The following is a 26,845-nucleotide window of genomic DNA, read 5'->3' on the forward strand; positions in this document are numbered from 1 at the left end:
TATTTTATGAAAAAACGATACAAGTCCGATTCCGATACTGACAACAATGACCCTGACTGAGTCCTCAGGCTGGAATCTAACAGAATACGGCAGAGTGACATACCTATACTTAACACCTATGTACAGTCTATGGCATCTAGCCTACTTGGTTAGGTTTAGCGGTTAAGGCAGGTTCATGCCACGAACTACTCAAAGCTCCGACTAGGCCCCCGGTTGCTGAATTAAGGCTTGTTAAAACAGTGGCTCGCAATAAAAACAAATATGAAGACTACGAGTGCAAAAAGAATAATATCGGCCTTTTACTTATAATCCAAGAATGTAGTGTTTATTACTGTTGATATGACAAGAAAAGATTCCCCTAGCCCAACAATATTCTGAATAATAATGATGGCCATCAAAATTTTCAAGCCCGTAGTGATCGTGAGGCTTATTGTGAACAGCAGAAACAGAAAAAGGAAAAGAACAAACCAGCAAATCAACAAACTTACGAAGTGCACCAGTATCTTTCAATAGAAGGAATATACACGAGCTGCTGCTACCATCTGTAATTTACACCAGATATAACGCTCAAAACTCTTGCTTTCAAAGATCAAAGGAAATGGCTCCCGAAAATATACACCTGAACACAGTGACCATCAAAGAAGCAAACAATCAGTGAAATCTTTTCCAAATTCAAAATATTTTGTTTGGGGAAGCAAGGAAAAAAGGACATCTAATTTAAGTTCTTTTTGCATCGTACATCACTCTCATATAAAAACCACCAACTGAAGGGCCTATTCACAGAAGCAACCCTGCCAAAAATTCAAAATGAGCATAAGAAGGAAAATGATACAAAAGGAAGAATCCACATGTAATTGAAAGCATGTACTACAAAAGCACACCTGCAGAAAACAGTCCAAACCGCATGATCTTCAGGCATTTTTGCAGGCTGGAAATTAGAATTTCAGTTAGAACAGCAGTATCAGATGGCTGAAGCTATGAGCTGTTGGAAATGACCAAGACCCACAGGAATAATGCTATCTAAAAACAAGGCTTCCATTCTGTTGGCATCTCAAATTTTCAATAAGCAGCTGGTAGAAGGACCTCAGTGTCTTAATATCGCCACTCTGCACAGATGATGAAATTGTAGAGTTCAAAATAAGGTACGAAATCAAATTGTACCCAAGAGCACAAAACACATGCAAATATACTAATAAAAATGATAAGTGAATAAAACAACCAAATCATAGCAAGCATGGATCTTCTTTTCTCATTTTCCTTTAATAGAGAAACTGACCAACTGTGTGTATGTGTGCATTGACATCTATTGGGCGTAAATGAGAGAGAGAGAGAGAGAGAGAGCAATATGCAGGTCAGTGAATCTAAAGATGCCTATATATGGCCCACTTGCTCACTTCCTGAATCTTACATAAGACTCCACATTCTGAAATACATATTGACAACCCATGGAGCGCTGACCAGCACAATAGAATGAACCAGAAAATATATATATATATATATATAACAGTTACCTGTAATTTTTGGCAGTACTGTTCAGCTAGATTGTGTGGGCAGTGTGCTGCTGGAAAGCCCTTTGTCAGGAAATGAATAAGAAACTCATCACCAAGGTTCTCGTACATGACTTTTTGAGCCACAACAATTTCTCCAAGAAGAATGAGCTGGCAATACAAATCAAAGGGGGAAAAAAGCTAGGCTTTCAGACGGTGAAATTCTCAAGAAATGAACAAAGCACTTACAAAACTTTCGACAAAACCATACATTACTGATCCCTTTCAAGCATTCACAAATTTACAGAACAATATAATGTACATGACCTAAAAGGTGTACGTTTTACCCAAGACTCCAAGACCCCAGCACTAAGTACCTATAGACACTAAGTGATTCAGATCAAATAATGTTGTTTAACTAGTGATGCAATCTATTTATTGACATTCTACTCTGTTTTCTTTGCATTTTTTCGCTTTCCCTAGGTTAACAGAAGCCATCTAATTGATCTGCCAAAAAGATTTTGTTCCAAAGATTTGTTGATGGTGCCACCTCTTTAATTATATAAACCAGGTGTCACAAATATCCATTGCTGTGACTTTAATAACAAGTCATGTAAGGTTCTGTAATCAGATCAGTTCAGGCACATCATCTTTAACTGAGTGCCAGGTTCATAACGCACCAAGGAATGCTGGACCACTGCATAATTCATGTTTGCAATCCAGGTCTACATTTGCTTTTGAACTGTGATTAAATATGGGGAGTGTCTATCCTGGAAGGATAAACCTCCCAACTGGTTTGTAAATGTTGATCCTCCTGTAAACCACTAACAGTAATTCAAGGGGGGAGACTTAATCCCCCAGTATTTTCAGCTTTCCAAAACTTTCAAATTCCCCTTCCCAAACCTCGGATGAGGCCGTCTATCAGATTAAGATCTAGCACAGCTTAAAGTAGGCCTAATTTGAATTCAGGTCAAGATTAATCAGATGCAAAGCCTCATCCAATCATGTCCAGATCTGTGTCCAGAGATACTCGCTCCATATCATAGTCCGTTACAAGCCATATGCAATGCAAGTGCTCTCTTTTTGGGCATATTCTTGTTATACATGCGTTGCATCTCAATGGAGAATCTCTGTCACTTTTGGGATATGTCTGTTAAAATGTAATCTGTAATATATATATATATATATATATATATATATATATATATATATATATATTATTTAATATTATTATATTTTCTTTTTTTCTTTTTTTATTTTTCTTTATTTTCTTTTTTAGCATCTAGTTCAATAGAAACTAGATATTTGATGTTGGAACTTGACTGTGCAAATAGCTGTTGGACTGTAGTCCAACAGCTATAATAAATGCTGGACTACAGTCCAACAGCTATAATAATAAATGCTGTTGGACTGTAGTCCAACAGCTATATTAAGAGACGTTGGATTCCAACGTCTCTTTTGGAGAGCTCAAAATGAGCTCTCCTCTCTCCCACTTTTTTCCACTTTTTTGTATATATAGGGGTGAACCCCTTCAATGTATATTACTATGCTTCTTAAGCATTTTGTTCATGAATAAAGTATTATTTATTTTAAGTGTTCTTCCTTTTATACCCTTTCAAGGGTCATGCTTGTAGTGTCTCCAATAGACACTTGTTTGTGAGTTATTTGTGCATTTGTTGAAGACCACCATTTCATTACATGGTATCAGAGCTACGAAATCCTTAGATCTTGAAGTGCTTCCGCCTCGATTTTCGTGCCACATTTACAAAAGGTGTTTCATCACCTTGTTCTTGGCTCAAGAAGATTTGTTTGAAGAAAAGCGAACTTGTGCTACAAAAAAAAATTGGTTTTGTATCCTCTCTTATTCTTTTGTCTACTCTTTTTCTTTTCTTTTTATTTTTTTCTCTCTCCTCCTATTTATTCCTCTCTTACCCTTGTAAAAGATGGATGACAATGATAAGACCACCATCATTCCTATGAAGCTAAATGATACTAACTATGTAATGTGGGCTTCGATTATGAAGCACCACATTTGGGGAAAAGGTTTATGGGGTATAGTGGATGGTTCCGATTTGAAACCTAAACTATCTCTTACCAAGAAAGAGGGTGATAAAGAGGTTCCTCTAACGGAAGAAGAGAAGAGTAAGGCGTTAGCCACTTATGAAAAGAAATGGAAAGAATGGAGGATAGGGCATGCAAAAATTATGTCATGGCTCATCAATAGCATAGACATTAAAAAATGCTCTAGTCTAGCTAAGTTTGAGCATGCCGATAAGGCTTGGGAATACCTCAAAAACATGTATTCCCTTAAAGATATTGCACATGTATGCAATTTACAAGATAAAGTTCGGACAATGACTCAAAAAGATAAAACTATTCGAGAATATTATAATGAGTTGTTCGAACTTTGGGAAGAGTTGGCTCTTCTTGAGCCCAAATGGCATTGTGCCGAAGACATCGAGCTTCGCCAAAATCAACTCGATATGGAACATTTCTATCAATTTGTGAATGGTCTAAGGCCGGAGTTTGAATCCACCAAATCGGCCCTTTTACATCGTGGAAAAATTCCTTCTATTGTTGATACTATAGAAGAGCTCACTATGGAGGAAAATAGACTTAGAAAAAGTACTCCAAAAGTTGATGATGACTCCATTTTAGCTGTATCTAGACCGGGGAATCATATTCGTACTTACAAGCCGCCTCATTTTGAAAGGCAAAACGGCGACTTTGATAAAAGAAAAGTTATTTGTCATCATTGTCATGAACCGTGGCACTATAGGCCTCAATGTCCAAAGTTAAAAAGAAGAGAAGAAAAAAGAGTTGCATCTGTTGAATCTGAGTCAAAAGATCAAGATGCACCTGTGTTTATGGCTCAACTGATGGAAATCCTTCAACCTCTTCTCAAAGGGGTATCCTCCTCAACCGAAGCCTCAACTGGAGCGGCAGTTGCATCTTTCTCCGGTCCAGGTAACTTTCCTTGGCTTTTAGATTCTGGTGCTTCTTTTCATATGACCCCAAATGTTAATAGTCTATCCGAATGTCTTAAAAATAACTCAAGTGTGTCAAAGGTTTTTACAGCCGATGGCACATCTCTCGAAGTAAAAGGAATAGGATGTTTTGAAAATCTTCAAAAATCCAAAAGATTTTTTATCCCAGAAGTTAGATATATCCCTAAACTTAATTTGAATCTCTTATCTGTCTCGCAAATATCTGATTATGGATGTAATATCTCCTTCTCTTCTCATGGTTGTTGGGTACAGGATCGCCAGTCAGGGAAGCTGATTGGGGAAGGCCATAGAGAAGGAGGACTTTATTACATGGACTTTTTGGAATTACCCAAGAATGCATTTTGTTATAATATTCAGAAATTAGAATTGGATTTATGGCACAAAAGGCTTGGCCATCCTCATATGTCTAAAATTCAATATTTTCCAAGTTTGGAAAAATTTTGTAATTCTGAAAATTTTTCTTGTAAAGACTGCATTCTTGGCAAAATGAAAAGGTTACCATTTCTTAGTAGAACTTTTGTTTCCTCACGACCACTTGAGTTAATACATTCGGATGTTTGGGGCCCCGCACCAGTAATTTCCAAAGGTAATACATATTATGTCATTTTTGTTGATGACTTTTTTAGACATACTTGGATTTATTTTCTTAAACATAAATCTGATGTCTTTGCTAACTTCCAAATATTTCATAAAATGGTTAAAAATAAGTTTCAAAATGATATTTCTATTTTTCGCACTGATTCAGGGGGAGAATTTATGTCCAACGAATTCAAAGATTATCTCAATTTACATGGTATTACACATCAAAGATCATGTCCACACACTCCACAACAGAATGGCCTAGCCGAACGCAAACATCGGCACATTATGGAAACTACTAGGACATTGCTAATTGCAAATCAAGTTCCAAAAAGTTTTTGGGCTGAAGCGGTCCTAACTGCCACCTACCTCATTAATAGGATGCCATCTTCCTCATTAAAGAATACAACTCCAATAGAAAAGCTTGTTAACTTAACTCCAGATTATTCTAGATTAAGAGTCTTTGGATGCAAATGTTTTGTTTTCACCAACAGAAATGACAAACTCTCTCCTCGTGCAATCCCATGTGCCTTTTTAGGATATGCTGATAATCAAAAAGGCTACAGGTGTTTCGATTTTCAAAATGACAAATTATATGTGTCAAGAAATGTGTCTTTTTTGGAAAAAGAAAGCTTCTTTGAATTTGAAAAATCCAAGGATGTCACTGAATACTCGTTTTTAATTGATCCAATTTCAAAATCCAATGAATGCAATGTTGGATGTGACCTTGACAATGATCAAAGTCCTATTGCTGTTGAAAATGATGATAATGAAGAGCAAATCCATAGGGATGTTAGTCTACAATATTCAAGACGTAGAGAGCAAAATCTTCCATGTGCATTACAAAAATACTCTGAAGTCTCACCTAGAAGAACGTCTGGAATCTCTAAACCTCCAGAAAAATTTGTGTCTTATGAATCTTTTTCACCCACGTATAGGGCCGCCATTACATTAATACAATCATATGTTGAACCATCATCCTATTCTCAAGCAAAAAATCATATAGAATGGATAGAAGCCATGAAAATAGAATTGGATGCACTAGAAAAGGCCAATACTTGGACGATACAAGATATTCCTCCGGGTAAGAAACCTATAGGTTGTAGGTGGGTATACAAAGTCAAAACCAAAAGTGATGGGACCCTGGAAAGATATAAGGCTCGTTTAGTAGCAAAAGGATATGCCCAAGAGTATGGCATCGATTATGAAGAAACATTTGCTCATGTGGCCCGTATGACCACTGTTAGAACTTTAATAACCTTGGCCTCCATTAGAATATGGCCTATCTTTCAATTAGATGTCAAAAATGCTTTCCTGAATGGGAATCTCGTTGAAGAAGTATACATGGAAGCCTCATCTGGTATTAGTATCCCTAAGGGTAAAGCTCTTCGTCTAGAAAAAGCTCTTTATGGTCTTAAACAGGCTCCAAAAGACTGGTATGATCAATTTAGTCATGTTATGCTTGATATTGGTTTTCAACCTTGTTTAACTGACACTGCTTTGTTTGTTAAGAAATCTGATGCAGGCATCATTATTCTTCTTCTCTATGTGGACGATATGATCATCACCGGAGGCGACAAACAGGGAGTTGCAAATATCAAATCTCTTCTTAAAACTCACTTTGAAATGACTGACTTAGGTTTATTAAGATATTTTTTAGGCATTGAAGTTGCTTATTCCCCTCGGGGGTATTTGATATCTCAATCTAAATTTGCTCTTGATATCGTTTCCAGGTCTGGAATTACAGATGATAAGAAAGTAGACACTCCAGAAGTTGTCAATGTTAAAATGAAAATTGATGATGGAGAACTTCTTGATGATCCTACTCCTTATAGACAGCTTGTTTGAGCTCTTTCTTATCTTTCCATCACTAGGCCAGATATAACTCATGCAGTTCATACAGTCAGTCAGTTTCAGCATGCTCCCACCTCCGTACACATGGGAGCGATTTTGCGTATTATTAGATACTTAAAATCCTCTCTTTCATGAGGACTCTTCTTGTCTGCTTCATCTTCATTAAATTTAATTGCATATACTGATGCTGATTGGGGAGGTGATCCCAATAATAGACACTCAACTACTGGTTTTTGTGTGTTCCTAGGTGAAACCTTAATTTCGTGGAGGTGCAAGAAGCAGCAAAAAGTCTCTCTTTCCTCCACCGAAGCTGAATACAGAGCCATGGCAACTACCACTATGGAGGTTGTTTGGCTCAGACGATTGCTAGCGGGTATGGGAGCTAAAGCAACGCAAGCTTCAAAGATGTGCTGTGACAACAAAAGTGCGATCTACATTGCAAGCAACCGGACATTCCATGAGCGCACTAAACACATTGAGATGGACTGTCACTATGTCAGAGAGGAATACTTACATGGAACCATTGATCTGCCATATGTTACATCAGAATATCAATTAGCAGACTTCTTCACCAAGCCTCTCGCTGCTCCCAGATTTCACTTCCTCTTAGACAAACTTTCGCTCATTGTACCGTAAGTTTGAGGGGGAGTGTTAAAATGTAATCTGTAATATATATATATATATATATATATATATATATATATATATATATATTATTTAATATTATTATATTTTCTTTTATTATTTTCTTTTTTTATTTTTTTATTTTTCTTTATTTTCTTTTTTAGCATCTAGTTCAATAGAAACTAGATATTTGATGTTGGAACTTGACTGTGCAAATAGCTGTTGGACGGTAGTCCAACAGCTATAATAAATGTTGTTGGACTACAGTCCAACAGCTATAATAATAAATGTTGTTGGACTGTAGTCCAACAGCTATATTAAGAGACGTTGGAATCCAACGTCTCTTTTGGAGAGCTCAAAATGAGCTCTCCTCTCTCCCACTTTTTTGTATATATAGGGGTGAACCCCTTCAATGTATATTACTATGCTTCTTAAGCATTTTTTTCATGAATAAAGTATTATTTATTTTTCAAGTGTTCTTCCTTTTATACCCTTTCAAGGGTCATGCTTGTAGTGTCTCCAATAGACACTTGTTTGTGAGTTATTTGTGCATTTGTTGAAGACCACCATTTCATTACAATGTCATAGGGTTAGCCACCCCCCTGTCCATACAGAAGGTGACAATGCATACAGAGTGTTAAAATATGTTATACATATATATCTATATATATATATATATATATATAGATTATGACACACACACATATATATTACATATATATGTCTATGTGTCTATCTACATATATAAATATATACTTTTGTAAATACTCACTAGGGGTAAAATAATCTTTTTACATTTTTACGCATATTGTAATTTTTCTTTTTTTTCCTCCTTTTTCCTTTTTCTTTTTTTCTTTTCTTATTCTTTTTCCTTTTCACCTTGGAAAGGCCCCCCTAGAAGGACGTTGTAGCATCCAACGGTCATATTTATGACCGTTGGAAGGGCTCCAACGTCCCTCTAGGAGCCCTTCCAAAGCCTCCTCTTTTGTCCATAAATAAAGGGGTTTCCCCCCATTGTAAAGTAAGCTTTTTTGAAGCCTTCTTGAGTGGAATATATTTTTTCCTCTTCTTTTTGGTGTTTTGCCACTTTTGTGGTTTTGTTGTACTCTTGCCCATTAGTGGCTATTTGTGTATGTGCGTGCTCTCTTGTTTTCTCTTGGAGACATCGCTCCTCTTATTCGGCACTTCATTACATGGTATCAGAGCCTTGGTTGTGAAAGCTTCATCGGATCCTCTCTTGTCAAGTAATATCTCTTCTCTTTTGCTTTCAAATTCTCTTTCTCTAAATGGCCAACAAAGACGCCAAAATTGACCTCTCGTTTAAGTTATATGGGACCAAATATCATATGTGGGTGGCCGCTATAGAAAATAATCTCAAAGGTAAAAAACTTTGGAGTTATGTGTGTGGAACCATTCCGGAACCACAATTGAAGTTAACCATGTAACGCCCCAAAAATCCAGGACTTGTAACTTTTAGAATAGTTTAGAAAGCTTTGAAATCATACAATAATCATAGTTTAAATAGTACTTCAGCGGAAAATGATATTTTTAAAACCACAAGTCAATGGACCTTGAGCGCATTACAGCGTAAACTTTCCTTTGCCGAATTCCGCACAACTATTGAAATCAAATGGTTTTGAAATGCAATTTCAATAATTGAGATTTTTGTTTGTTGAAACCAAGAAGAAGCTTACTAAAACAGTTTTATTAACTCACGGTTTAATAAAAGAGAAATTTTGGAACACACTTTATACCAAATTTACCAACATGTCCTCAGGAGCGAAACATCAGGGAAAGAGTTTTATCTTGATCTCATCACGTCATCGTGCCATCGCAGACTGTATCACCTATACATCACCTGCCCATAAAATGGGTCAGTTTCGCTAAAAACTGGTAGGTGCACAGACATGACAATATTGAACATAATTAAGCAGAATAATTTAATATGTCAAGCAGACAGACAATTATATAGCAATTTAATTTCAACAGATTCACAGAGCAACTATCATGAGCACAATGCTAAAATTATTACAAGCATTTTACTGGCACAAGTAGGCTAACTATTACAAGCAAAGCACTGCACAAGAAAGTTAACTAGCACAATACAATATTTCATCAACCACAAACACAATTCCATAAGTATTGAACTTGTTGTACCCTATAACTTTCATACGTGCATAATTGAACGCATTGTGTGATCGGATTTAAATTTTGTTTCGATATTAACTGGCCAAGCGGGTACGCACAAGGCACGACTCTAGAAACAGCCTAGACTGATCCGAGGGTTTATTATGCTATGTATTTTATGATAACTCGGATAGCTGACTGAGTTCGCACCTAAGGGGACGGTCGGTGACCAAGAGAGAAATCCCCAAAGCAGCATAAACAATGGATGCATCCCAAACATGGAGAGCTACCACCTAGGATAATTATGGTGTCCCATTCCCCTAACTCTGATGACTGGGGAAGTCGAGTCTTTTGCTCGTAACTGCCATTAATGGCCTGTCCATCGAAGTTTTGTACCTTCCTGTCCTCTCTCCTGAAGTCAGCGATTCGAATGAGCACATCAGGGGTAGTTAACTGAAGACTCATTCTACATACTCTGGTCTTTCGACCAACTCGAGTATCTTGCCGGTGAAGGCGAAAACATCACTTATTTAGGTGATCACAACATTTTGTTATTTGCACTTATCGAGGTTGCCACAACCTACTCATCCAATCATCGCAACGTAAGAAGACGTACTTGTCAAAAAGTACGATCGTACTTGTCAAAAGTACGACTACGATGAAAGGATATGGTTTCACCAAAGAAACCCCAACAGATATTATCTGCATAAGAAGTAACACAACACAATTTGACAAGATAAGTCTTGAATTCCTTTCAACAACATTTTTCATATTTCATGCTGTAAGGTCATCTCGGATCTCTCGTCTAATCAACAAAGTACTTAACATGTTGTGCATGTCTAAAAGTACACTATACTGAACTAGGGAGGTGTGTGGGCTTCTCAAAAGGAACACCCAACACAACTTCATAACGATCCAAAGAATAAAGGAGTGCTCATTTGACACGATTCATCATTAAAAGCCATAATGCCACATTAAGTCATTCACTCAAGGCACAACACTATCAATCTTACATCCAAAATTTGTCTTAGTATTGACATGTGACACTAGATTGATAAATACAGAATGGGTCCTTCAACAGAACCCCACTCACTCATATGCTCATGCCCCTGATCGGGGTTATTCGAATTGGGTCGCAACTTGAATCGGGGTTATAAAATATTTTTCCCAAGTGTGCGGACTTGGGAGAACTCAAATGCAAATTCGACATCCTGCGATGATTAAAACTTAACTTTGCAAAAGCTGTGCCATTTGAAGAGCACTGGGTTCGCAGGAGAAAACCCTCTTTTAAAAGAACTATAGCGCACAAGTGCAACTTCTAATGTTTTGAAAACAAGTGATATCAGGATAGGCACAAGACAATATTTATGTAAGTACATATTTACCATGAGTGTGGGCATATGCAGGTTATAACATGTTAACAAAGAACTATCGACTTGCGATGCCGCACATCGAGGGAAAAGCACATAAGTAATTACACGAGGTACCAAAACCATACATTGACCACTTAGACAGGCAAAACACATAAGGTCATAAGTAATACACGAGATACGAAGTCGTACCTCACTCAAAGGAAATGTGCAAGCAAAAATGGATGCAAGCAAACAAGGGCATATGTATTTCAAGAAATACGAAACCACACTTCAACTCATAAGCAACTATGCAAAATAATGATCGAAGAATGAAATTGTACATCGACCCATAGGAACGTACAGGCAAAGTATATATGCAAGCAATTAAGGGCATAAGTATTGCAAAAAGTACAAAACCACCTTCAACCACATAAGAAAATACGCAAATTAATACTCAAAGAGTAAAATCATACATCGACTCATAAATATGCAGACAAGAAAATATGCAATGCAGAAGCAATATAAATCTAAGCATATCTAGCATGGGCATCTTAATTATTTCAACTTAAATAGATTCATTTATTGCCCTTTGTGCGACTTTACCCTACCTTGGGATGTCGTGCAGCTGTGTGCGTCTACGAGTGTAGATGATACGAGGGTCGGGCCGTGGAGCGCGAACTGGACCCGTTGCGTAAATCTGCAATAGTGTGAAATGTTCAATTATGCTAATATAATTAATGGTGAGACGAGGGCAAGGGTAAGATTAGGCGTCACGGAGTGATCCCCCGACTGCCGACGACAACGGGGCGACAGGGAAATGAGTCATTGTCAAAAACAGCGAGGCGGCATGGGGCGAGCCCCCCTGCAGACAGCACTGAAGCGGCAAGGGTCGCACCCCTACCGACGACAACGAAGCGGCAGGGGGCTAGCCCCTGCCGACAGCAGCGGAGAGGCAGGGAGCTAGCCCCTGCCGACAGCACTGAAGCGGCAGGGGTCGCGCCCCTGCTGACAGCACTGAAGCGGCAGGGGTGCGACCCCTGCCGACGACAACGAAGCAGCAGGGGGCTAGCCCGTGCCGACAGCAAGGGAGCGGCAGGGGGCTAGCCCCTGCCGACAGCACTGAAGCGGCAGGGGTCGCGCCCCTGCCGACAACACTGAAGCGGCAGGGGTCACACCCCTGCCGACGACAGCAAATCGGCAGGGGTCGAGCCCCTGCCAACGACAGCGAATCGGCAGGGGGCTAGCCCCTGCCGACAGCAGCGGAGCGGCAGGGGGCTAGGACCTGCCGACAACACTGAAGCGGCAGGGATCGCGCCCCTGCCGACAGCACTGAAGCGGCAGGCGTCGCACCCATGCCGACGACAGCGAATCGGCAGGGGTCGAGCCCCTGCCGACAACAACGAATCGGCAGGGGCCAAGCCCCTGCCGTCCGGCGAAAGGACGATGGCAGGGGGACAAACCCCTGCCGAAGAGAGAGAGAGATCGGGGCGAGGGGGTGTCGCAGGGGCCATTGGCCGCTGCCGGCACACCGGCGCACCCCAAAAGAGAGAAGGGTACGACAGGGGCCCTGTAGGCCCCCTGTCGGGTCTCCAATGGGCAAGGAGGGAGGTGGGAGGGCGCGGCAGAGAACATGCGACGCCTGCCGGCGTCCTGGCGAGGTGACAGAGAGAGATGGGAGGGGGAGGAGGAGAAGGTGGAGTGGCGTACCTGGGAGGTGGTGGCCGGTGTCGGCACGGGTCGCAGCAACGGCAGCGGTGGCGAGCGCAGAGAAGGAGGAGGCGGAGTCGTCGCGAGGGGATCGAGGGCGGCGCTGGCGGCGTGCGCAGGGAAGGAGGAGGCGGCACAGGGGGCAAAAGGGTTGTGTGCCTTCCCCCCCCCCCCCCTGCCCCCCTGCAGTGCTTTTAAAAGCCTCGGGGGGCGACGAAAGGGGAAACCCTGATGGGTTTCCCTAAGTCTTCCGAAAACGAAGGTGGAAGGGGGCGGCGCTCGGGAAGAGGATTTGAAATCCTCTTCCTAAGTCGGGTTATTAAAACCCTAATGAAGAGGGGCCCGGGTCAGGTCCGGACCCGACCCAGGTCCAATTTTTTTTTTAAGCGGGTTTTACAAACCAAGTTTGAAGGCGACGAGGAAAAAGCATTGAATCAAGAAGAAAAAGAGAGCTATTCTTGACTTCTCCTAGAAAATGGAAGATTGGGAAAGTGAGCATGCTAAAATTTTAGCATAGTTCATGAATAATGTTGAGTTAAAAATTTGTGCAAATCTTGCAAAGTTTAAGAGGACCAATGAAGCTTGGTTCTTTATGAAAGGCATGTACACTCAAAAAGATCTTGCTAAACATTTCTTCCTACAAGAAAAAGTAAGAGAAACCAAGCAAGGTCATATGAGTATTAGGCTATGTCACATGGGTGCGGGTGCGGGTGCGAGAGCGGGTGCGGGTGCGGGGATTCGGCACTTCCAAAAAACCCGGGTGCAGGGGTGCGGCAGGGGCAAAAATGTCAAAATATATATATATATGGGGTCGGGGTTCCCCTCCCTTACGAATCGATTTTTTTTTAAAAAAAACAGCTGTCTGCTGCTTTTTTTTAAAAAAAATCGAGCAGCTGACAGACAGCTGCTGTCAGCCAGCTGACAGAGCTGCTTTTTAAAAAAAAGAATCGAGCAGTTGACAGCTGTTGTCAGCCAGCTGACAGCTGCTGTCAACCAGCTGACAGACAGCTGCTGTCAACAGATTTTTTTTTTTTAAAAAATCGCAGCATAGGGCAAATTTTAAAAAAAAAAAATCCAAAAAAATGGACTTAAATGATCCTGGGTGTGGTCAACGCACCCAGGATCGGGTTGACCGCACCCGCACCCGCGTCGAGTCGCGTCGACGCGGGTGCGGCACCCTGCTAGCCGAATCCCTGTGACATAGGTATTAGGGACTATTATAGTACCCTATCTTCTTTATGGGATGAATTTGTCCTTCTCGAACCACAATGGGAAGTAGTGTTATTGTCATGATGCAAGATCAAATGAAGAAAGAAAGATTTTTCCAATTTATTCATGGGCTTCGTCCCAAGTTTGAGCAATTAAAAGAATCCCTCCTTCATAGGGCTTTTATTCCTCTAAGTGACATTTTGGCCGACTTGTGTCAAGAAGAGACTCGTTTGGCCTTAAAAAAGGATGTTGATGAAGTTCATGCCGTGTCTAGACCCGGCAACAATGTAAGGCCGTACAAACCACCCCATTTTTGAAAAAATAATGGTGGTGGAGGAAGAAAAATTATTTGTCATAATTGTAATGAACTAGGCCATATTCGTCTGGATTGTCCAAGGTTTAAAAGAAGGTGGCTTCCGTTGGGGAAATTCCTCCGAACGAAGATTCAAAGAAAGATGGAGACATAAAGGAGTCCATTGCTCATCTTATCGAAACTCTTCAACAATTCATGAAGATGAATTCCACTCCATCATCCTCTACACCATCCACTTTCGCTCCCGCCATCTTATCCTTCCCAGGTATGACCTATTGGATTCTTGACTCGGGTGCCTCCTTTCATATGACTCTGAATGCATCACTTTTGTCAAAACCAAGTCTCAACAAATTCAAATCTTATGTTTCCACTGCCGTTGGAACATCCTTGGATGTTGAAAGCATTGGGAATCTCGAGAAAACTTATGGCCAAAACAAAGATTTTTTTGTTCCCAAAATCCGAATTATTCCAAAACTTAATTTAAATTTTTTTTCCATTTCTCAAATTACAGATTTTGAATGTGATGTCACTTTTTCACCTACCCATTGTTATTTGTAGGATCTCCGGTTCGAGAAGCGGATTGGGCAAGGCCATAGAAGAGGGGATCTTTATTATATGGATTTTTTGTAGTTGCCATCCAAATCATTTTGTAATCATGTTCAATCAAAAGATATTGAGACTTGGCATAAGAGGCTTGGACATCCTAGTATTTCTAAGTTGTATCTCTTTCCTTTTTTGGAAAAATTTTGAAATACATTTACATGCAATGATTGTATTCTTGGAAAGATCCATTCGCTTCAGTATTCACATAGTAACGGTGTCAAAAAAACCTTTTGAACTTGTGCATTCCGATATATGGGGGTCGGCACCCGTTATGTCCAAAGAGGGCTACTCCTACTATGTTACTTTTATTGATGACTTTACTAGATATACATGAGTATATATTATTAAAAACAAATCTGATGTCTTCACTAATTTTAAAGAATTTCATGTTCTTATTCAAAATCAATTTCAAAACAATATAGCTATATTTAGATCCGACTCTGAAGGTGAATACATGTCTAAAGATTTTCAAAATTATTTCAAAACAAATAGAATTTTACACCAACGATCTTGTCCTAATTTTAAAGAATTTCATATTCTTATTCAAAATCAATTTCAAAACAATATAGCTATATTTAGATCCGACTCTGAAGGTGAATACATGTCTAAAGATTTTCAAAATTATTTCAAAACAAATAGAATTTTACACCAACGATCTTGTCCTAAAACTCCGCAACAAAATGGTCTTGCGGAAAAGAAACATAGACATTTAATTGAAATTACAAGAACACTTCTTGTCTCTAAAAATGTTTCTAAAAATTTTTGGGCCGAAACTCTTCTTACCGCAACATATCTTATCAATCGCATGCCCCCTTCTTCTTTAAAAAATGTATCACCTTTTGAAAAATTATTTAAAATTACTCCAGATTTTAATAGACTAAGGATATTTGGATGTAAATGCTTTGTGTTTGTTGAAGGACAAGATAAATTATCACCTAAAGCTCTTGAATGTGTATTCATTGGCTATGGTGAAAATAAAAAAAGTTATAGATGCTATGATATTCGAAATAATAAACTCTATGTATCAAGAAATGTAAACCTTCTTGAAGAACAAAATGGATCTGATGTTCACACATTTAGAGAAAACATTGACTATTCCTTCATATTTGATCTAGCTCCTAGAATTGAGTCTCCTGATGTAATTATTTGCGATAATACTTGTGATGGCATTTCAAGTCATAATGATATGCCACAACATGGTAATGTTTCTCAAAATGAGAACCTTAATGATATAAATGTATATACCCGGCGGTTGGAAAATGAACATCAACCTGCTCTTGAGAGATATTCCCAAGACTTCTCCTTAGAAGAACCTATTGATCCACCTAGAAGATCTTCTCGTAATAGTAGGCCACCACAAAAATTTGTATCTTATGAATCCTTCTCACCTAATTATAGGGCTTGTCTAATGTTAATACATTTGTATCATGAGCTTACTTCATTTAAAAAAGCTAAAGATCATCCACATTGGATTGAAGCTATAAAAGTTGAGTTAGCGGCTCTTAACAAAGCTCAAACTTGGAGCATTATTCGTCAACCATTAGGAAAAAAGGCAATTGGGTGTAAATGGGTATATAAAGTCAAAACCAAATGTGATGGATCTCTAGAAAGATACAAAGCTCGTTTGGTTGCAAAAGGCTACACGCAAGAATATGGGATTGATTATGAAGAAACATTTGCTCCTGTAGCTAGAATGACTAATGTGCGAACATTAATTGCCTTAGCCTCCATTAAGCAATAGCCGATATATCAACTTGATGTTAAAAATGTTTTTTTAAATGGAACTCTATGTGAAGAAGTTCTTATGGATCCTTCGCCAGGTCTTGAAATTGCTAAAGAAAATATTCTAAAGTTAAATAAATGTCTTTATGGTCTTAAACAAGCACCAAAAGCTTGATATGATCTTTTTAGCAAAGTAGTTCTCGATAATGGTTTTTCCTCATGTTATACTGATACTGCTTTGTTCGTTAAAAATTCTAATGAACACATTACAATTTTGTTATTATACGTAGATGACATGATTATCACGGGTAATGATAAGAAGGGTATTGACCTTATTAAAAATATTCTTAAAGAAAATTTTGATATGTCTGATCTTGATTATTTAAGGTATTTTTTAGGAATTGAAGTTGCATACTCCCCCAAGGGGTATGTTCTCTCTCAGATGAAGCTTGCCTCCGACATTATTGATCGGTCTAGGCTGACAGATGACAAGAAGGTGAAGACGCCAAAAGTGATCGACGCCAAAAGTGATCAACGCCAAGATGAGAGTCAGTGATGGCACTCTTTTAGCAGATCTCACACCTTATCGTCAATTGATTGGGTCACTAACATATTTATCTATCACCAGGCCCGATATTTCTCATGCAGTTCATAGTGCAAGCCAATTTCAGAGTGCTCCCTCCACCGTTCACATGGTCGCAGTCATGAGAATTATCAGATATTTGAAAAGCACCATAACAAAAGGATTATTCTTACCCTCTTCTTCACCTCTTACTTTACTTGCTTATACTGACTCTGATTATTGGTAACCCCGATGATCGTATTTCTACCAAAAGTTATTGTGTGTTTCTTGGAGAATCACCTATTTCATAGAGGTGTAAAAAGCAACATAAAGTTTTTCTCTCTTCTACCGAAGCAAAGTATTGTGCGACGGCCACTACCACCACTAAAATTGTATGGTTAAGAAGTTTGCTTAAAGATATGGGAGTCTCATTCTCAACTCCTTTGAAGCTGTGTTGCGACAACAAGAGTTCTATCTACATTGCCAGCAATCACACCTTTCATGAAAGAACAAAGCACATTGAGATGGATTGTCATTATGTTCGTGATGAGTTTTTACGGGGCACCATTCAATTACCATATATTCCTACTGAGTTCCAGTTGGCGGACTTCTTCACCAAAGCTTTGCCATCGCCTCGTTTCTACTTTCTCCTTAGCAAACTCTCGGTGATCTCACCGTGTGTTTGAGGGGGGGTGTTAAAATATGTTATATATATATATATAGATAGATAGATTATGACACATACACATATATATTACATATATATGTCTATGTGTCTATCTACATATATAAATATATACTTTTGTAAATACTCACTAGGGGTAAAATAGTCTTTTACATTTCACGCATATTGTACTTTTCTTTTTTTCCTCCTTTTTCCTTTTTCTTTTTTTCTTTTCTTATTCTTTTTCCTTTTCACCTTGGAAAGGCCCCCCTAGAAGGACGTTGGAGCATCCAACGGTCATATTTATGACCGTTGGAAGGGCTCCAACGTCCCTCTAGGAGCCCTTCCAAGGCCTCCTCTTTTGTCTATAAATAAAGGGGTTTTCCCCCATTGTAAAGTATGCTTCTTTGAAGCCTTCTTGAATGGAATATATTTTTTCCTCTTCTTTTGGGTGTTTTGCCACTTTTGTGGTTTTGTTGTACTCTTGCCCATTAGTGGCTATTTGTGTATGTGCGTGCTCTCTTGTTTTCTCTTGGAGACATTGCTCCTCTTATTCGGCACTTCATTACACAAGTTTACTCATTTCATATCTGCATCGTCTTTCTTAAGTTTTCACACCTACCATATGACATAACAGATATGCTATGCAAAACAGAGACTTTGGACGCTTTATACATAGATATATGTTTTCAACATTTTAAACACTTGAAAAGCATTAACAGAAACAAACACAAGACTAATAAGTATGTAGAAAGTGAGGAGGTTTGTTAAGACAACTTAACAAAGATAAATAGAAACTTCAAAAGCAAAAGTCACAACCTAATTTGTGACAATTAACCACCAGATGTCCCAGAAAGGAAACGAGTAAAGAGATGCATGAAAAATGCATGCATCCATATTCATAAAGTAGGAACATGTGATGGAATCAAGCGTGGAATCAATATTTGGTGTTTTCGTCTCACAGTATAATCTACATTTTTTGAGATTTATGTTTTCATGTCACAGATTGAGCTTTATGTTTACATAAATATTTAACTAGCTAAGGCAAATACTCTACTAACATCAAGGGATGCTAGCATGAAGCATCTGCAAAAGAATTTCAAGGCTGCTCTAGTCAAAATCTAATGCAGAAAGGGGCATTTTACCTCTTTTCCCAGAAAAAATAGTTGAATCTTCTACCAAAAATTCAACCTCAATCAAATAGAACAACTTACAGTATTGGCATCACGCAGTTCAAAGGAGTTGTCAAGCACGCTATATAAACAACAATTGGTAGCAAATGACTCAATGATAAATGTCCGGAAACCAGGCACCTGGAAGAAAATTAAACAGTCTTCAAATGATGGACTGGTAATTCTTAAACCCATAGGAGAAAATGCCATAACAAACATGTGCATATACTTTGAGAAAAAGAACCACGAAAAGAAAATCTCACCTTTTCTTCGCCATTAGACTTGGAACACCAGTCCTTTATGAGTTTTATAAAAATCTGGACACAAGCCTGCACAAAGAATAGAAGTAATCTTAGTTAATGTGTGACACACTGACATTGTGCATGCTTACAAGGTTTGATCTGTATATGTTAAAGTAGTTTGGGTATATGCTATGAAACGGAAGAAAGATTTTGGAATAATCATCGACAGCTGCATTTCCCAGATGTGCTTGATCCAAGAAAATTAATTTAGCATCTGGTGAGTGGTGAGGCTTTCAAATAGTCAAAAAGCAGTTAACCATTGTTTCATCTCCCCCTTCTGGGGCTAATGCCCTGTGAGAATGAAAGAATAGAACCACTAGCATCCTCTGGTAGATTAATGGACAAAAAAAGAGAGAAATTGAGAATGAGTGAAAAAAATGTCTGCAAATAACACTACAGGACATTTCTGATATTTCTCAAGGTTTGCACCTTGCAAAGCCATGGAAATATCACACATGGACGCACATCTATGAGTGTGTGTTAGCATTATGTAGGTTCCCCACAAACAATAGAAGCAAAAGGCAAACCTTTCGTACGAGAATGTCCTTGTGACTGCAAGCATTATACAAAAGCAACTGAATTACTGCATCCAAATATCCCCTGCTATTGGGAGAAAGCAAAACAGAGGAGAGATCATTTGTTGTCATCACATGGAGAAATGTAAACAGAATACGCTGAAGCTCCTGCAGTTCACGAATTTCCTGCATGTTCAGGGTAAAAACAGAATTTGGATTTTGAAAGAAGTCGAGCTTTTACTAATACATAACTGCAATAACCCTAAGAAGCACAAAGGAGTAAATCTACACTATAACAAACCATGGAATAGAGAACCAACTATAACCAATCAAGTGATTCATTTGTTCTCCTGGCAATCAGTTAGCAGATGAAAGAAACCAGTAACGCATAAGATTATTTGCTAAATCTGAAACCAACAATATTTCGCCAGTATGCTGAAAATTTTAAATCACAAAAGAAATTAGATGATATAAGCAATAGATATACAGAGACATGATGCATCTTATAAGCCAAAATTAGAAAAGATGAAATTGGAGCCATGATAGGCACACAGAAGTGAACTTGACTAGAACTCTTCCAGTCTGCCTACAGAATTGCTTTGAATGACCTAAGAACCTATCTTGAATCAAAAGAACATGACTTGATCCATATTTTAAATTGGTGGGACAGAATCCAAATTACAGTATGGCCAATAATTTATGGGTGGAACTGCAATCTTTACATTGACCTATGCAGTTAGAAGTATACTCTGGGAAATCAAGCTTGTGCTTAGACTGCTAGGTTCACAAAGGTGCAAAATGATTGAATACCATACATGATACAATCTGAATAACTATAGTTATTTTCTCCTTGGTATTAATATGTGCACAAATTCATGAATAGTACATAACATGAAACGCTTGCCAAGGGGAAATTCAGTGTCTTAATGCAAGAGATACTATAGCAAGCCAATGAATCGAAGTTCAAGGGTAATACTAAATGAGCCTTATGTGGTAAATCTTAATGAACAACAACTATCGTACCTCAGTATTACTTCCAGGCCCCAAGGGAAATGCATCCTTTGGGAGGACATGAAATACACGACTTGCAATAGAAGGAAAAATTTCTTCCATGATGCTGCCCATTGCAGTCTTGAACTTGAGTATAAGTTGATTGATTAACACAAGAAAACCCACCATTTCTTTTGGCTGCAACAACACAGAATCAACATGGCATCAAAAAGGTTCCCCTTGCTCAAGCAACAAGGCACGAGAAACAGCTTTGAGAGCCAATATGAAAAACATTTTATTTTGCAAGCAAAGATAGCATTCAAACCCAAAAAAAGAAAATATGATACTATTACATATCAAATTATTGGGAGATTAACATTTATAGGCACGAGCATGCCATTACCAACCAAAGAATACAAAATCAAGCAACTAATTGAGTACTAAAAAAAAAGACCAGTAAATTGAAGCACTGAACAGGATATCAGAAAAGATAAGATCAGAGAGAGAGAGAGATGAAGAATTGCATCAGACAAGCAAGACAAATAAGGCTTAATTCCAGCAGACCATCAGAAACCTATCCATTCCTCCTTTTTGTATGAATTTATTCCAAAAAAAGTTTGTCAGACAACTTTCCCAATAAAATCAGCGGCATCCTATGCCACACGGACACTTCACTTAGCATGTGTATTCCAGCAGACCATCAGAAACCTATCCATTCCTCCATTTTGTATGAATTTATTCCAAAAACAGTTCGTCAGACAGCTTTCCCAATAAAATCAGCAGCATCCTATGCCACACGGACACTTCACTTAGCATGTGTATCCCGTACCAACACAACACAACACAACACTCCGGCATTTCACGGACACGATACGACACTTCATCGAAATAGACAAACCAGTTTTACACACAGTCAGCATCGTGTCATTAACTTTATCTATTTTCTTTTGTGATCTTATTTACTTATTTCATATTTGCTTGAGTTTTTAATTTGTCATCAATTCCATTACATTTCAATTTCAACTTAGTTTCATCATTTGATGTTCATAAATGTAGTGATTTACACACACACATCTATGTGTGTGTACGGCCGTGTCCCTATCCTAATTTTTAAGTGTGCCGCTCCCACGTCCATATCCATGTGACATAGAAGACATCTTGAGGCAATTATGCAACTTCAGTATCCAAATGTGAATCTATAATTCTATAAAGAGTGCATAGGAGTGTCACATTGTCATTTATCTTTTCAGGGTATTTTCATCCAGTGTCACAAATCTCATTATCATGAAAATCTCATGATAGATTGGGGAAAATCATGGGAAATATCAGCATATATAAAAAAATCTGGAAATCTAAAATATTTAAAACTGGAAAGAAACATAGAAACAAAATATAAAAATAAAAGTGTTTCCATCTCTCTTCTTCATACTTGGTGATTTGAAGACATGGTCGGCTGTTTTGAATCTGAGACACCCAAAAGCTCCATTGTTTTGAGCATCAAATAGATCAATATAACCCTAATCTGCCTCAATTTCTGGGAAGTTTTACTTCCTTTATCATGCAATGGCGGATTCTAAATGACAGGACCTTTTTATTGAGCCTTTTTTGGTCTCAGCTTGGTTGTGAGGTTCTATACCATGACGTTTAGGTAAAGATACAACAACAACAACTACGCCTTCATCCCAAAACAATTGGGGTCGGCGATATGAACCAACAAAGAAAATCATTCTGGGTCTTCCACATGAATCCTTCTCCTCCAATCATTTCTATTCAATGTCATGTCCTCGGTGAGGTTCAAAGCATTCATATCATTTCCTATCATCTCCATCCAAGTCTTCCTAGGCCTACCCCGACCTCTTTTAACTAATATATTTTCCCATTTCTCCATCCTTCTAACTGGAGCACCATTAGGCCCAGAGATAGATAATCTTAAGATAATCATGTAGTTCGATTCTGTTTACCATTGGTGAAGATATGCCTACTGTTCAGAGTTTTTGGTTCTTGGGAAAAACACAGATTATAATTAACAGCAAATCAAGCATAAGCATCAATTCTACTGGCTTTCCAGATAAAGTGGAGTACATGAGCGAGAATTGGTAGTGCATATTCTTGAAATCCAGTACATACCTCACTCTCCGCAAGCAATTGCTCCAGCGCCCTAGGAAGGTATGGAAATATGGATGCTCCTAGGGTGTCAACCATGCGATGAATAAAAGAGGTGACCTGCATATTTTTGAAACTCCAACATTGAGGAAAGTCATTGCAGGAATTTATAGAACATGTTAAGAGCATTTACCTTAGTCCTTAGCGGTTCATTCTTTGGGAACACCAGAAGAACTTTCAGGAGAACATCCAGAGTCTGCAATTTTCAGAAGTGAGTTGGATTATATTTCAAGCATCAAGCAAAGCATGCTCGAGCCACTAATAGAGTAATGGAAGAAAGTTAGCAATATAGATGGCAACCAGCAAAAAACATGTGCTTTGTTAGATATTAGAAACCAAGCATATTTCCTATCCATCTCATCATTAAATAACTGATGAAACCTAAATTCATCCAGATGAATACAGGAGACCGGTGACTGCAAGATTAAACACACCCGATTCCCTAAACACATTGGCTGCAAGTCATACCAGATTGAACATGATGCCAATGGTGGGCCGACCAGCTGTAACAAGCCGCTCACTGAATCCCTAACCATTAGAAAGACAAAAATTAGCATGTATAGCATTTGAAAGCAACTCTCCAACTATCTAAGGTACAAGGAATCAGAGAATATGGTAGAACTTCCTATTATTAAATCAAGAATCAACCAGAACAACCCCACAAGAATGATGGGGAATGAACATAATATCAATAACAAAAATGAACTTTCAAAAAATAATTAAATAAAGACATGATTGAAATAACCACTATTGTTAATTGTTATGACAAAATTTGAGCTTCAAAGGATTGCAAGAAAAGGAACCTTGCTGAGTGAATTTATTGCCGAGATGATTTGTTGGACACAGGCCACTTTTGCAGATAATTCTGCAGGATCATCTGCTTTGACATTTGAAAGCAGTATGTCTACCTGGATGAAAGAAAATATGCATCAAACTGTGCTACAAGCACTTCAATATAGTTCAAGCAGAACCTGAGAATCTCGAGAATGAACCAGAGACTGTAAAACACATCAATCTAAATGCAACTCTAAGGTCTCTACCTGCTGACAGAGAGGAACGAGCAACAGCGAGAGGTATTCGGATTGCTTCTCAGGGGATACATCCTCCATCCCGATCAACATCCCTATTGCCTATATGTTGACAACACCACGAAGCACAATCAAAAGAAGCAATCAAGAACATTACCCTTGTGAAAAACACAAGAAAGATGAGAGTATACAGGGTGACTAGAGATCAGCCGGAACAAAAAAAAAAGAATAGGATTAACAACGAATTCCATACCTCAAATATGTGACTTCCATCTAGCTCTTTCAATGCCCAATCCAACTGTGTCAAACGAACCATTGTATCTTGCAAACTCTGATAATAAATGCATCACAGGAAGCAACGATATTAAATGTCATGCCCGATATTAACATTGTGGGGATAAATCAATTTATGAATATATTTTGAATGTACCTGCAAGATTGTCTCTATGAATGGTAGAAGGTTTGCCCTCAGCACCTTCACTATTCTCATGAACAGATAACTGGCTCGACGGTTGACATTGATGTTGGGATGGTGAATGCCTCTCTCATCCAGAAATGCAGCTAGAACAAGCGGGATATACTGAGTGTGCTCATGAACGAAACCGACATATCTGTTAATCGTCTCCAAGCAAACAAGAGCTACCAGTCGATGCGAGCGAAATGAAAACTTTGCTGATAAAAGCATTGGCACCATTTCGCTTAAGAGCCCAGTTCCAGTTCTGATCCCCTCGTCGCTTTTTGCCTCGCCGAGTGCATAGAGCAGAGATATCGCCACCTCCACATCTTCGAACTCTACATCTGCTGAACCTAATGCCGCCGCCAATGAATTCCTGATGAACAATTGAGTAACACCGGGTGCAATCCTACTCACGCTCCGGAGCAATACAAACAGATCCTTTCTGTACTCTGTCATCCGCTCTTCTTCTTCTCTACCAATCTTATCTGGCAAATCGAGATTTTCCCTATAAGCAGGATCATAACGAATCTTTGCCCGAATCACCTCCAGTATCTGACCCAAATGCAGCATCTGCTTCTCATTCAATGGGGACAATGTCTTCATTGTAGAGACATAACCAGAGAGGAACTGCAGAGTGCTGAATGTTGTCTCCTCGTCGCTACGTTGCATCACATAGAACACAGAGGGCAGCACCAAGTCCAAGAGTTCCACACTCTCATTGTAGACATCTTCCGATTCCAATCGCTTTGAACACTCCAATACTTCTGCGGCATACCCGATCAGAAGCGAGCCCAAACTAGAACCCAATTCAGACTCTTCGTGACCGATAACCATCCCGAAAATTCGGTTGATCCGCAGGCTCCTCAGAAGTGCGAGCTTTGCCTTCGGCTCCGTCCTCTTGGAGACCATCGCCAAAATGCAGCCAGCTGAAGCCGCCCGCAACCGATCGGGATGCCCATCGATGAGGACAATCTCGAAGAGCATTGGTATGAAGACGTCGTTCGCGATCAAGCCGATATCGATCCAATTGACGTACCTCCGCATCGTGTCGAGGACGAAGGCTGCGAGCTCCGGGTTCGAGCTCTTGTACAGCGCGACCACATCGTACCAGGCCCTCACAATCTGTGGCACGCATTGCTGCCGCATTGCGTCCTTCACCAGGCCGGAGACCCTGACCTCCTCGGCGCTCCTCGGGTAATCCAGGCTGATGAGCTCGTCGTCGAGGGCGTTCAGAACCCTACAGAACATGTCGATCACGGCCGCGCCCTTGCCCAAGTGGGACAGGAAATCCAGGAAGGCCGACGACCACGGCGAAGGATACTCAAAGAAGACCAGGGTGACGAAAACCTGAGCAAGCTTGTTCTTGATGAAGGCCGGCCCGTCCAAAACCCTCGCCCCGGCCGAGCCCTCGTCGAGCACGTCGGAGCAGGCGATAGAAACGACCGATTTCCGGACGAACGCCCGCTCGTCGGGATCGACCGACGAAAAGCGGTCACGGAGGACCTCCTGGACGGTCTGGAGGCACCAGAACTGGACCTGGGGGAAGGTGGAGAAGAGGACCTTCTCCATACAGACGCGGCAGATGCCGGGTGACTCCTTCATCTGCCGGCAGTAGGAAATCGCCCGCGACTTGAGCAGGGGATCGACGCCCCCGGACTCGTCGAAGCTGAAGATGATCGCCTTCTCCAGATCATCCATGACCCTTCAAGAACCCTAAAACCCACCACTCTTCCCCTCCTCTGAGTTGAAACCCTAGGAGAACAAGTGGTTGCATACAAAAAAACAGATCCTTTTTCTTACGTTTCCGGGGTTCTGTTTCTTTCTCAAATTTTAGGTAGGTTTTGTGCTTCAGATTAGAAGGGATAGTGCGGAGCGACGGTGGGAAAAGACTGAACTGTACCTGGTGATGGAGATGAAGGATTTTTGAGTTATCAGATGGAAAGAGGAGGAGGAGGAAGTGAAAGGGATGGTGGTTGCTCGCCTTTCTCTGATTCTCGCTTATTCAGGATTGGTGGGGAATTCTGAGAATCGTGGGACAAGGGGTTTAAGAGGGCTATTTATAGGGACCATCAATGACTGAAACGCCCTCCTCGTTTCGGCGTACAGTTTGCCCTATAAGAATGTCACATGGACACGGGACAGGTTGTTTTTATCATTTTATGCAGTTTTTCCTTATATGTAGAAGGACACGACACGTAAGTGAATTGAGGTACCCCACCATGTTCGTATTTGAAACGGGTCGGGTTTGGTTCGAACACAGATTGAATCAGACTCGGACCTGATTTGAGATGATGGTATCAAGTTCAGACCCGGTTCAATCAGACCCACCATAAGATAAACCATACCCGAACCCTATAAAAATTACATGAACCAGACCTGGTAAAACAATGTTTTTCTTATCTTTTTT

General features: G+C 39.6%; 1 protein-coding gene across 1 annotated transcript; it reads right to left on the bottom strand.

The window, feature by feature from the left end:
* Nucleotides 1-502: 502 nt before the first annotated feature.
* LOC149846019 (exportin-T-like) lies at nt 503-26,470 on the bottom strand. The gene is made up of 15 exons (XM_089996119.1): nt 24,412-26,470; nt 24,235-24,312; nt 23,994-24,083; nt 23,757-23,861; nt 23,422-23,481; nt 23,087-23,149; nt 22,918-23,013; nt 20,824-20,988; nt 19,813-19,986; nt 19,247-19,312; nt 19,026-19,124; nt 1,512-1,658; nt 882-1,106; nt 740-791; nt 503-619 (listed from the first exon to the last, which is right to left on the bottom strand). The coding sequence occupies exons 1-13, from the start codon at nt 26,134-26,136 to the stop codon at nt 1,017-1,019; spliced, it is 2,958 nt and encodes a 985-aa protein (XP_089852245.1). The 5' UTR covers nt 26,137-26,470; the 3' UTR covers nt 503-619; nt 740-791; nt 882-1,016.
* Nucleotides 26,471-26,845: the final 375 nt, after the last annotated feature.

The sequence above is a fragment of the Nuphar pumila genome, chromosome 2 (assembly GCF_984573655.1).
Source record: "Nuphar pumila chromosome 2, dmNupPumi1.hap1.1, whole genome shotgun sequence".
Taxonomy (NCBI): Eukaryota; Viridiplantae; Streptophyta; class Magnoliopsida; order Nymphaeales; family Nymphaeaceae; genus Nuphar; species Nuphar pumila.

Coding starts and splice junctions, on each gene's coding strand:
- LOC149846019 (XM_089996119.1), bottom strand. CDS start 26,136: ATGGATGATCTGGAGAAGGCGATCATCTTCAGCTTCGACGAGTCCGGG. Junction 23,014..23,086: donor ATGAACCGCTAAGGACTAAG/GTAAATGCTCTT, acceptor AAAAATATGCAG/GTCACCTCTTTTATTCATCG. Junction 19,313..19,812: donor AGGACATTCTCGTACGAAAG/GTTTGCCTTTTG, acceptor TTCTTTGTGCAG/GCTTGTGTCCAGATTTTTAT.